This window comes from Protopterus annectens, chromosome 4.part0 (genome assembly GCF_019279795.1).
Source record: "Protopterus annectens isolate FY-2018-M chromosome 4.part0, PAN1.0, whole genome shotgun sequence".
Classification (NCBI taxonomy): domain Eukaryota; kingdom Metazoa; phylum Chordata; order Ceratodontiformes; family Protopteridae; genus Protopterus; species Protopterus annectens.
This window is the reverse complement of record NC_056733.1, coordinates 737,115,378-737,129,261: the sequence shown is the minus strand read 5'-3', so window position 1 is coordinate 737,129,261 and position 13,884 is coordinate 737,115,378. Positions and strand designations below refer to the sequence as shown.

The 13,884-nt window shown below is 40.1% G+C and overlaps 1 protein-coding gene across 1 annotated transcript in view; it reads right to left on the bottom strand.

Annotated features, from left to right (window-relative positions):
- LOC122799562 (thyroid adenoma-associated protein homolog) overlaps positions 1–13,884 on the bottom strand; it is a 672,025-nt gene that overhangs the window by 73,798 nt on the left and 584,343 nt on the right. The window contains exon 26 of the mRNA XM_044068695.1: positions 11,863–12,101. Within this exon, the coding sequence (XP_043924630.1) occupies positions 11,863–12,101 (239 nt within the window). The remainder of the gene's footprint in view (positions 1–11,862; positions 12,102–13,884) is intronic.

Sequence of the window (13,884 nt, the reverse complement as noted above, 5' to 3'; positions counted from 1 at the left end):
TATTTTGCTCTCACTCTATGTCGAAATGAAAAGTGAAGGTTGTCTCTATGGCTTGGTTGTGCAGGTCAAAGACAGTTAGAGTTAGGTGCTTGATGAATCTTCTCTGGAGTTCCAAAAAGCATAGTTTTGTTCTTGGTGGGGCTTAGAAGTTTACGAGCACCATTGGTGAAGCTCATGTAAGTAGGACTGGAGTTGGCATTGAAGACTGGTGTGAGAATGACCTAATTGGTAAATGACTATATCATCAGCATAGAGGATAAGTGGGAGATAGAGGAAGTCACAAAGAAGTCTGTCAATGCATATAGAGAAGAGGATGGGGGCAAGAATGGATCCTTGTGCTACACCTTTGGTAAGACGTGCAGATTTTGTCTGGGAAGATCCTACTTTAGCTCAGAAGTGCCTGTTAGTGAGTAAGTTTTTAAAACCAGGGAGCAAAGTCTGGACTGATTTTGAGTTGAGTATTTATTTATTTAACATTTGTTTACCAGGAAAGTCCGACTTGGAACAAAGCCAATTTTCAGTGGAGGCTGGGGGAGAAATGCTCCAGATGCATGTCTTTGTAATTAGTTTGTTTTAGAGAAGATGGTGGTCAGTGAGGTCAACTGCCTTTGTCAGGTGTACAAATAGGGCACCTGTAAGGAGGCCACTAAGAGTTAAGCAGGATGTCATCAGATGGGGACCAAGGTGCTGTTGTAGTACTTAGTCCAGGCCAGAACCCATGTTGTTTGAGGACAGCAGGTGGTACTGCTGGATATAGAGGGAAAGTTGGGTGTAGACTATCTTTTCAAGAAGTTTGCCCAGAACTGAGAGAATGGATATTGGACTTAAGTGAGCTGTATCTTTTGGGTTGCTTTGCTTTGACAGGTGATTTAATTGCAACAGTTTTCTTAATCTGTAGCATGTTGTTTTGCGTGAGACATGAATTATACACATGGGTGAGAGGAAGACATAGATGTTCACTGCAGTGACATATGAACCAGGGGTTTATGTTGTCAAATCCAGGAAGGGTGTCATTGAAATATTTTCAAGTAGAACGGCGACTTCTTTGGGACGTGTGTTTGATGTGGAAGAAGGGGATGAATGGTGTGGGATTTGTGGAGTTTAATGATGGCAGATTGCTAAATTCTTTAAGGAAATCCTCTTGAGAAAGTTTTGCTGTACCACAATAAATGGTGTTTGTAGACAGAGTATCATGAGGAGGTTTTCTTCCTGTAAGTAGGTTAACATCTTTCCAAAAGTGTTTGGGGGATGTAAGAGGGTAATTTGCTTCTTTCTTTGGAGATTTCTTGTGTGTCTTCTTATGGACTTCTTGGCTATGTTACTTAAGACTATAAAGGAGGTATGGTTGTTAACTGTGGTGGTCTGTTTTCAATTCTGCAATGCTTCTTCCCTTAGAGACAATAGATGTTTGAGGTCAGTGAATACCCATTCAGTTTTGATGGGTTTATGAAGCCTGTGAATAAGTGGGAAGAATTTATCTTGCAGGTGTAACAGATCGTTGGGTAGGCTTACAGCTGCTGAATTAGGGTCATGTAAGGAGAGTACGTGGTTCCAACTGTGGGCTGTCAGACAGGTTCTGAGGTTCATCTATATTTGTGTTACCCTAGTTTCTAATGGCTTTGAATATTGGTGGTAGGTTATAGGATGGTTGACAACTGTAAAGGTGATTGTTGGCGAAACTATTATGTTGGCAATGGAGTCTGGTATGTTTGTAGTAATCGGATCAACTGTGTAGTATTTGGAGGACCTGAGGTTAGGTTTTGTTGATTCTTTTATGAGTTGAAGAAGACCTAGGTCTGCTAGGAAAGTATCGGACCAATATAATTAAGACTGGAGTCACCTAGAATGATTATATTATTATTTTGGGACAGTTATTTAGGATGTTAGTGATGAGTGATGACTGATCTGAATTTATCTAGGGAAGCAGAGGAGTGCTAGATAGGCTGTAGCAATCAGTAGTGGTCTGCATTTGTGAACTGGAAATTTCAGGAGAATCCAGTTGGACCGAAGTCTGAGAAGGAGTTTCTGTGGGCAATGACTTTTGAGTTTAGGTTATTTCTGTACAAAATTAGAGAGCCATGTGATCCTTTGTCTGGTCTGGGATCACTGACCTGCTTGTAGGAGAGTAGAAAATGTTGCAGTTTAGGGAAGCCTTTTTTGACACAGGATTCTGTGACTGCTACAATGTGCTGTGCTGGGAAATAAAAGCATGTATGTGGTCTAGATTATTTCTGATGCTATGTGCAATGAGGAGGGTGCAAGCCAGTGTACGAAGACAGTAGTTCTGATGTTGAGGAAAGGGAGTTGTTGGGTCTGGGATGGGTTCAATGTTACTCTTAAGTAGTATATAAAGATTATGGAGGATAGTCTGAATGAGGTCTCTGGTGTTTTTAGGCAGAGAGAAATATTTTTCTAAGTGATCCTAACAGTGGTGAGCTGAGCTGGGAAACAGGATTGGTCTGATTACTGGGGGGGTGGTGGTGGTTTGATGGTGAGGAAGTTTCGGAAGTAGGGGTAATACATACTGATATAATGATTGGTTGTGTGTTTTATGAAGATGTTTGTTATTGGCACTGGGGGTGAGGCAGGTGAACAGGAAAGGAGGAGAAGGTAGAACAGGGTAAGTTGTGGAACGAGAAACATATTTCTGATTGGGTATATGTTGTGCTAATACAGGAAGTTGCAAGTGGGAGTTAAGACTTCAAGTAATATTGTAGTACTGACTATGAGGGTACTACGATAACAGGGTTGTTTGGTTTTATGGTGGTGTCTTTTTTCTGTCTTGGGGGTGTGCCAGTAGGTGGAGATCAGAGCAAATATAATGGGTGGTCTGAGGAGTGTGGCTGAGGAATTGAGGGTGGGGATAATGGAGAGGGACACAATTCCCACTGGCTTGGGAGTTAATCAGCCAAGGCCTGTGTCTAGCAGTGAGCTCAAAAAGGGTAAGTACAAATGCATGAGTTGTTCAGAAATGAGAGCTTGGAGAAAAAAGGTAATGCTAACAACTGTATGACGTTAAAGCAGTATATGTTGTTCCACCACTTTAATGGGGTAGGCTCATCCTAAAGGGGATAGATCTATTGAGAGAGAAGTGTATTAAAAGAAAGAGTCAAGCAAAAAGCAGCCATAAATATACCTCCTGCCTTAACATAGTTATAAAAAAGAAAAAGAAGAAGTGTAAGACAATAAGCACAACTGGAAAGATAAGTGGGAAACACACCTTACATTTTTTTCTTTTTGCTTGATTTTCCTTTCCTAAGGTGCCTGTATAAAGTGTTTAGGTAGAATCTACTGCACAGCTGATGTCGGTTTATAGCATGAGGACAGACCCAGGTAATTTGACAAATAAGTGAAATACCTTAAGGTTTTCTCTTTTTGCTTGCTTTTCCTTTGTTAAGATACCTGTGTGAAGTGTTTGGGTAGAATCCCCTGTCCAGCTGATGTTGGTTTATGGTGTGAGGACAGACCTAGGTAGCTTCACAAAGAAGTGAAACACTATAATTGCAGGTAGGGAGGAGTAACCATGGCTGGCTTTTTGGGTTGGACGAGACAGTCTGGATGAATACTACTGAATTCACATCTTCCTTACCAAATATTTTCATATACTTCTTTAGAAATCTAGTACCCTACTGTTATATTTACCTTCTATGACCCCTGATACATCCTCACTATTGAAAACTAAGTTTCAGTCCCCACCCATAAAGAACATTCCCTGCTGAAAGCAGATAATTTAATTTTCTTAAGCTTCATAACAGCAGTTTTTGGTATAATATAAATACATGCCAGTGTAATCTCTTCCCTTGTCAGCAATACCTTGCTACCACAAATCTAGTTTCCCCCTCTTCTATCTCTAGTGGAGCCCCAATAGCAATCAGCACTATGACATCAGCTTTCCTTTGTCCCTGGTGTTCTGCTGAATCTCTCTCCTGAAGTCCTTGCCTCATCAAATTCACATGTTCATATCTATTCAAATGTTATCTCCTGAAACACTGCTGTTTGCACCTTGCATTTTTAATATAATTAAATACGTTTTTGTCAATACCACTAAGTCCATTCACATTCCATGATAATATAGACAGAGTAGCAATTATGAGAGAAAGCTATTACTTCCACCTATTATACACAACAGTTGTTTAGAATGTATATTTCTAACTTTTGCCTTATATGAATGTCCTAACGGTCAGCAAGTTTATCTTTTATAAAGTTGCTTCTTCTTAACACCCTCTGAACCTAGGTCAAATTTTCAAGATACATTAATGGAAACATGCAAAAAAATCAAATGAATTTTCAGAACGCCTATCACCTTTTAACTTAAAACAAAAACAAAACTATGCACATTTTCAACAAATGAAGTTGACCCTTTTAAAGAGGGGGGAAGTTGCACCAAATCAATGGCTGCATTCACAGGCATTATCTAATCTACAATTATTTACCCATGTGAAAGCACAATACAACCTGCTTTCCCACTTATGTCCTTTTCTTATTGCTATTATCCTCCCAGATGTGAATACCGGCTTGCCTGCTTTCAGCAAACATCACCTTTTAGCCATAAAAAAGTGTATGGACTACCTTTAAATAATTACATTAAATTATGCACTGTTCTATTAAATGTATTACATAACCAAGACTGCTGGGGAGGCCACAACTACTTATTCACGTCCCACAATTCCAGACTATTTTTCACTGAACTTTTCACACCTTTAAATGTTACATCTCTTTCAGCAAAGAGTGCTCAGAAGTCTCAAGATTAATTGCTTGCATCATCAGTCAGCAGTCTCCCTAGCTCAGGATTGAACCAGAGAACCTCTTGCTGTGAGGCGACAACCTAACCACTGTACAACAGAAGGAGGAAGCTACTACATGATAGAGCAAAATCCCTAATAGGGAAGGCATCTCTGATCAGTACTAGCAAAAAATTACGATCCCTCATAAAATCCTCCAAGGCCAGCTTCGAGAGAAAAATTGCACAGGACACCAAAGACAATCATAAGGCTTTTTTCAGTTATGTTAGAAACCTGGGATGCAACTCCCAGACTTGTTCTGAGTTGATTCTAAACGACAAAAAATACACTGAACCCACAGACATCGCCAATATCCTGGCAGACAGGTTCAGTGCAAAGTCCCCCAAAGAGCAAGTATCTATCCTGGCAGAGAGCTGCCTCCCAAACATCTCAGATGCTCAGGTGAAGGCTGCCCTCTCCAAAGCAAAAAGCACTGCTTCCATGGGACCAGATGGCGTCCCAGGTTGGCTCCTACATGAACTCCAAGAGGAACTAATCCCTCAAATAAAACAGCTATACAATCTCAGCCTCACTACAAGATATGTGCCCACAGAATGGCGTACAGCAACAGTGGTCCCACTCCACAAAGGTGGAGCCTCTACGGACCCTGGAAACTATCGCCCCATAAGCCTGACTAGCTTAGTCTGCAAGGCTATGGAGAGGATCATTATGGAGCTCATAAACAAAGACATTGGGGACCTACAGACACTAGATCCTACCCAGTTCGGCTTTGTCAAGGGCAGATCCTGCCTTTTGAACCTGGTTGACTTCTTTGAAACAGTCACCAAAGCCATAGATGAAGGGAAGGTAGTCCACACAGCCTATCTGGACCTTGCAAAGGCATCTGACACAATACCCCACTCGGGCATCATAGATAAGCTATCCAGATTAAATATAAACCCCTATGTCACAAGATGGGTCGCAAACTGGCTCAAAGACAGAACCCACAGAGTGAGAGTTGCTGGAGCCATGTCAGACTCGAAACCGGTCACAAGTGGCATCCCACAGGGTTCTGTCCTGGGACCACTCTTGTTTGGTATATACTTTTCCGAGGTACAGGCAAACGTGGGAGGACTATGGCCCACCAAGTTTGCAGACGACTGCAAACTGGGCGCCATAATCAACTCTCCAGCTGACACAAACATCCTTCAAAAAGGTCTCACAGAGACAGATAACTGGCCAGCGCCATGGTTTAAAGCTAAATGCCAAAAAATGTATAGTCATACCCTTTGGCAAAAACAATGTGCCCACAAATTACCACATAGGCGGAAACCCATTAAGTACAGAGAACGTTATTAGGGACCTGGGGACCCAAGTTGATAGCAATCTCTCCTTTGAAAACCACATTGCCAAAGTGGTTAGAAAGACCTTCTACATAGCCCATCTCATCACGAAGGGTTTCACATCTAGATCAAGAGAGGTAATCGTGCCCCTTTATTCATCCCTCATCAGGCCCATCATAGAATACAATGCCCCTTTTGGGATGTACCTTACCCGACACCTGCAGCAATTAGAAAGACCCCAAAAGAGTCTCACCAAGAGGATTCAAGGGTCTCAAACAGATGTCATATGCTGCTCGGTTAAAAACACTCCAGCTCTATTCAGTTGCATACCGCTTACTTCGAGGCGATCTATGCCTGACATACAAAGCTATGTCAAATCCAGAATTAATGGACATGCTCCACCTCAGTAAATCTAAATCCCTTAGAGCCACACGCTCGAGGGACTTGAACCTCAGCACAGAAATAAATAGAACTTGCTGGAGGGACAGGTTCATAACCCAGAGGCTCCCTTCGCTCTGGAATAGAATTCCAGTTCATGTGAGGCAGAGCACCTCAATGAATCTCTTCAAGAAGAATCTCGATAAGTGGATGGGAGATCGTAGGTTTGTCCCAGGGATTACTCCCGTGTCACTATTAGACAGAGGCACAGTAAACTAAACCTTAAAAAGGGCACAGTATACTCAAATCAAGGGGTGGCGTAAGCCATACAGAATCGGGCTAGGCTTATAATTGCCCCAGGGCAGATAGCCTAGTATGAACCTATGAACCTATGAACCAAGCAAAAGCAGTAAGCAACGAGAAAACAAATCAGCTAACTTTTTAAGATGCGTTCAATAATCTCTGTAAATTTTACTCAGAACACAGTTTTCAGACTTCACCTAACTGCCTGCTGCACCTGCAGACTTCTTGTCTCACTCTGAGTATTTGCTAATGGGGGAAAAAGCAAGCTAATAATGTTGCAGATGCAGGAAACTTGCCATTTCCATGCATTTCAAAATGTTCTCTTATTTTTTCAAACCTATCTGTTTACAAAAATGTTTATAGCTTAAACCAAGGATAATAATCTAGATATCCAGTGCTATAAAAAAGGGAGAAATTATTACCTTTATTCTATATATATATATATATATATATATATATATATATATATATATACAATCTTCTTCTTCTTTTGGCTTTTCCCGGTTATGGGACACCACAGTGGATCATCTGTCCGCTCATGATTGGCAGTGGAGTTTTACGGTGTCAAGTTGCCAGCCCGGTGCCCAACCTTCCATAGAAGGCACACACATGCACACACTCATGCCTAGGGCCAATTTAGAGTGTCCAATCCACCTTCAGCATGTCTTTGGGATGTGGGAGGAAACCGGAGCACCCGGTGGAAACCCACACGACCACAGGGAGGACATGCAGACTCCGCACAGAAGGCACCCTAGCTGAGGATTGAACCAGAGAACCTCTTGCTGTGAGGCGACAACCTAACCACTGCACCACCGTGGTCGCCCATCAGACAAAGTGTAATTATTATTTAAATTATAAAAATATCTTGTAATTTCTCTCAGATGATGATGTGGTTTCAGAGTTAGTATATATTACTAGAGTCTGAGGCCACACACATTGCTAAAAGAAATAGTGAGCAAACAGGTATAGGAACAAACATTTCAAGCAAACATGCTTAAGGAAAAAGGAAATAAACAGAGATCAGCAGAAGAAGGGAATACAAATTTAGAGTGAATAACTGAATGTTGCAACTATGCATGCTTTTTTTTCTTATCTTTTTAGTAGACTTGCTGTCTTGTTTTCATTTCACTGTTCTTAAGATGAACATACAAAATAAATAAATAGATATATAAATAAATCATCTGCAGAAAAAAAGTAGCAAGCATAAGCAAGTGTACTTTACCACTATTTCACAGCCATACAACAGAGCTGTTGAATTAATTGTATCTCTTCGTGTTTTTCTTTTCAGGTTCCAGTGAATGTCAAAAATGCCAAGTCGATTACTGGCCTAACCAAAGAAGAGACAAATGCATTCTAAAAGAAACTGAGTTTTTATCCTATGAAGACTTGTTGGGTGCAACACTGGCCATTACTGCTTGTATTAGTGCAATACTTCACTTTCTGTTCTAGTAATCTACATCAGATATCATGATACTCCAGTTGTGAAGGCCAATAACCGTGAACTGAGCTAATTTTTATTCGTCAGCCCACAACAGTGACATGTATGCGTCAGGCATCCTTTGGTATAATATTCACATTTTGTATAGCCTGTGTACTGACCAAAACTATTATGGTTGTCATAGCCTTTAAGGCAACAAAGCCAGGCAGCAGTTTAAGAAAGTGGGTTGGACAAAAGCTGCCAAACATGCTTATTCTTGTTTGTGTTACACTTCAAATTGTGATCTGTGCTGTGTGGTATAGCAGTTCAAGACCTTACCTGGAAAAAACCCAACATCATACCTTAACAAGGTAATAATTGGGTGTAATGAAGGCTCTACTCCTGCTTTTTGGGGTATGCTGGGTTACCTTGGTGTTTTGGCAAGTATAAGCTTTGTGGTTGCTTTCCTTGCTAGAAAATTAGCTGCATCTTTTAATGAAGGTCAGTTCATCACATTCAGCATGATAATATTTATTTGTGTTTGGCTGGCCTTCATCCCTGCTTATTTATCCACAAAGGGAAATTTACTATTGCTGTGGAGATATTTGCGATTTTGACTTCCAGCTCTGGGTTGCTGTATTGCATTCAATCAATATACTTTTATGCACCCACACCAGGATCACAGCACTAAATCAACTTTAACTTGCTTCTGTCAAGTCTTTCTCACTTTATTACAGTGTAAAGCCTATATATCTTAGGTCTAAGGAAATGTCATTGATTGCTTTAATACATTTAACATGTAGCCCTAATTGCCCCTTAATAATAACCTTCTTCTGATTATAGGGGTGCTCGCTCTCAAAGTGCAAGTATGAGTTAGAATGCGTGGGTTTTCGATAAATCTTGGAGTGAAATTTTTTTCTCTTCCCTATTGTTATATATAGTCGCATCTAAATAATTAATTAGTTCTTGTGATATATGCCAGGTAAATTTCAAAAAGGAAGTTGTAGTCCCAATGTATTCCAAAAATTGGGTTAACTAATTTCACTCCAAGATTTATCAAAAACGCACGCATTCTAACTCATACTTGCACTTTGAGAGTGAGCACCCCTATAATGAGAAGAAGGGTATTATTAAGGGGCAATTAATTTGGGCGTCAAGGATGTGAAGTGAGGACAGGGCCTTCTTGGAGGAAATGAAGGCAATGAAGAAATTTTTTATAGAGAGGGGGTACCCAGAAAACTTGGTTAACCAGTTAATGAAGGAAGTGAACGAAGGGAGGAAGAGAAATATGACCCAATTTTGGTGAAAACTCCAGTAAAGAGCAACCATGACTCGGATAACAAGGGGTCCAATTACAAGATGGCATTTATTCACACACACACACACACACACACACACACACACACACACACACAATCCATTCATGTGAAATTGAGAATATTATTAGGAAATTATTGACTACAAATAGTGAAATCAGCAAAATTATTCCAACAGTACTGACATTCATCAAGAAGAGGGGTATGAATTTAAAGGGGATGTTGGAAAACCAGGGCACCGACAACAGTATAGTTAGATCCCAAAAGACAGGGGGAACAGACAGGTGTGGGTTTTGTCTACAATGTAGGAGTATTTTGGAACAAGAAAGTATTAGTATTCCATCCAGAAAACTTAAAAGGAAGTTTAAAGAGCATTTCAACTGTAACAGCAAAGGGGTGTGTACATTAGTATTTGCCAAATATGTTTCAGCTTTTATACAGGCAAGACAGAGAGACCATTGAAAAGACGAATATATGAGCATCTATATGAGATTTCCCAGAAAAAAACATACGAATGCTCTATTCAGACATAAGCAACAGTGTATTAATTGCATTTTTAAGTTCTCTGTACTTGAACAAGTGAAACAAGATATCAGGGTTGGGTTGTGGGAAGCCTGCCTAGAATATAAAGAACTTTACTGGCAGCTTAGGCTGAATTCAATGAAAAAAACTGGTCTCAATGACCATTTAAGCATCAATAGTGCACTTAAACTGAGGGCAGCTAAACTTTAGAAGGGCAAGAATTAAGTGTATTCAATTTTTATCTTGTTATGGGTTTTAAACACAATGGATTAGTTATAGCAACATATACTTTACTACTATTTTAAGCAATGGCAAGGGGATTGATCTAACTAATTATGCATAAGATTTTACTATCGGTTGACATTTTTTGAATGTGTATAAAAGTGGCTAATAGATTTTACTCCATGTTCTGATGAAGCTTGGGAATGATCTAAGTGAAAGCGCTTAGCTTTGATTGTATCTAGTGTGCTGTTTGCATTTTAGCAGTTATTTTTTATTCCGTGCATCTCTCAGTTCACCCTATAACTACGTAAACACATTCTGGGAGAGGAAGGTTTAACTTTTCTAGTATCCTTACCAATAGTCTACATTTATTTATTTGCTTTAGTTACTTATTAGTTATTTCTTTGAATTTGTTTACCAGGGTAGAGCACTGACCAGTTCAGACCGATTTCAGTACTAACAGCAGATTTGCCAGAGTGAAGGGAGTGCCTTTTGGATCCACAGCCTTCACTGCTACTAGCTGGAGTAGGAAGGAAGTATTGTCTAGCAACCAAATTACACTGCTAGTGCAGATGGAATTTTTTTCCAGGAAACAAGACTGCAGTGTCTCCAATGAAGTAGCATGCAAGTAAGGTTTTGTGCATACTTCATGTGAGACCATCTCAATTCTGCCTCCTATGGACACCTTGTAAGTGTCACACTTCTGACATCCACAAAGGGAACTGATGGACACCATGCCCTTATGGTAGCAGACTGATATATCCAATGATTTCTAACTTGTTTAGCATCCCAATATTTACTCTCAAGAATGCACAGGTCACATACTTGCCTCCACTGTTGGGAGGCAGTAGTTTTGGGAGAATATCTGCATTGAAATAAGTATCTAATTTGCAAGCCTCAATTCCAGTAAGCACAGTCATAACATCTGTAACTACTACTGCATAGTGGTATAACACCTTTTATACAAACCAAGCTGGTAGCCAACTTGAGTAGTTTGCTATGATTTATGGTAGCAATCCCTCCTAATCTGACAATCCCCATCTAAAGTTTCTTCTAATATGAATGGATCACAGAAAATGACTTCTATATCATAGTCAAATTAATTAGCTTTAGTCTTGTACTGTTCTACAGACAGGACTGTACTAACAGGGTTCACCATCTGAGTCAGAGGCAAGAGAGGACAGACAGCCCCACTCATTATCGGGCAGCAAGAATGGCTGGACTACAGTCATGCTACACCCACACGATGCGGCACATTTACTTCCTATTTTCCATTTCCATGGATATGCCTTCTAGTTTGTCATGGATGCTTGCAATAACACTGCATCATCTTGTATACAGCAACTCTCTTATGCAGCAAACAGCCTTTGAACAACTCAGAATGGTACAGTTGCAGCATCCATGCAAAAATAGTATATGCTCCCAGCCACAGCTCTTCTGCTCTGGGCCACAACCATCTGCCATGGTAATGCAAGTGTCTTCACAAGTGCAGATCTCCAGTGAGTCAAAAGCACACCATGGAGCTGAGCCTTAAAGGTAGTTTATATTGGCCAAAATCAAAATTCACACTTTCGAAGTACACAAAGAGCTCTACCTATTTACTCTTCCTGCATTGCCATTCATGTAAGAGGGTCACTTACCTCTGCACAAGTAATATGCTGGCAACACGCAGGATGCTGGACTGCAGATCAGGACCCCGATAATCTGTCTCTACCATATGCAACAGAAGGTTAGCACACTCCACAGCTAGGGCAGGGGACTCTGGTAAATCAGTAGTGAATGGCTGATGGTGTTTTCCATGTAGCAGCACCAAGGCATCAAGGTACAGTTTCAGGAATTCTATGTTGTTCTCCTTTCCCAGCACAGATGGCAGGACTTCCTAAGGAACACAGAACATAAACTACCTGGATAAATCAATCAAATTCAGTTACAAGCACATCTGAAGAAATTGCAGAAAGCTAGCAAAACTAATACAGTCATGTGGATTCAGATCTCAGTACTGTTTCCTGAACTACATGCTCTTGAAGAAGCTATTAACAGGAGCTGGACACAAGTCCTTCCTTGTTACCTCACTGTGTAGGTAGCAAAAAACAAAGCACAGTTACTATGTGACACTGATATATTCTGAAATGCAATATGCATGAAAGTCATAGAGGTGAAAAAGACAGCCTAACAAATGAACATGACCTTTATAATTATTAATCATCCTATAAAACTGACACCAGTATTAAAATAAACCAATGTAGTACTAATATTGACAAAATCAAAAACTTTCTCACAGCCCACAATGTTTACATGATCCCAATAAAGCAGTTATAAGCCTAACCAACTTACTACTCCAGCTACAAGACAAATTATTCCTACTTATCCACAGTCTTTATATACCCACCAAAACTGAATGGCTAGTCACCAAACATAAACATCTTTTTATGCTAAGAAATAAAGTTTGGCAAAAATGGAAACAAACTCTCACAACTGAACTTTATAACCTTATGTAACCTAGCCAAGAAGTCCATTGGAAGGCACAAAAGAAATATCCAAACAAAAGAAACAAATTACCCTCTTACATTCACTCAAATACTTTTGTAAAGAAGTTAATCTTCTTACAGGAAAAAAAAAACTCTCCATGAGACCCTCACTGCAAACACCACTCAAAGTGACACAACAAAACTTTCTCCAGAAGATTTCCTTACAGAATTTAGCAGTCTCCTGTCAATAAATTCCACACTTCCTACAGATCATGCATTTTCCGTCCCATCAGCTTTCATCTCCCTCATCTACTTTAAATGCATATCTCCCAAAGAAATCTCTACTTTTCTTGAAAATACTCTCACTAACATCCTTCCTGGATCTGACAATATAACCCTGGATCATATATTACTGCAGAGATCATATAGGTCTTCCTTTCACCCACATACACAGTGAATATAAAAAGTTTGCACACCCCTGTTAAAATGCCAGGTTTTTGTGATATAAAAAAATGAGACCACAATGAATCATTTCAAAACTTTTCCCACCTTTAATGTGACCTATACCCTGTACAATTCAATTGAAAACCAAATCTGTTAGGAGAACAAAATATAAAAAACAAAAACCGTACAATATGCTGGTTGCATAAGTGCGCACACCCTTAAACTAATACTTTGTTGTGTGTGCACACCCTTAAAATAATACTTTGTTGAAGCACCTTTTGATTTAATTACAGCGTTCAGTCTTCTTGGGTAGGAGTCTATCAGCATGGCACATCTTGACTTGGCAATATTTTCCCACTCTTCCTTGCAAAGTGCTCCAAATCTGTCAGATTGTGAGGGCATCTCTTGTGCACAGCCCTCTTCAGGTCACCCCACACATTTTCTATTGGATTTCGGTCTGAGCTTTGGCTGAGCCATTCCAAAACTTTAACTTTCTTCTGGTGAAACCATTCTTTTGTTGATTTGGATGTATGCTTGGGGTCATTGTCATGTTGAAAGGTGAAATTCCTCTTAATCTTCAGCTTTCTAGCAGACGCCTATAGGTGTTGGGCCAAACGTGACTGGAATTTGTAACTGTTCATAATTCCCTCCACCTTGACTAAAGCCCCAGTTCCAGCTGAAGAAAAGCAACTCCAAAGCATGATACTGCCACCACCATGCTTCACTGTGGGTATGCTCTTTTGGTGATGT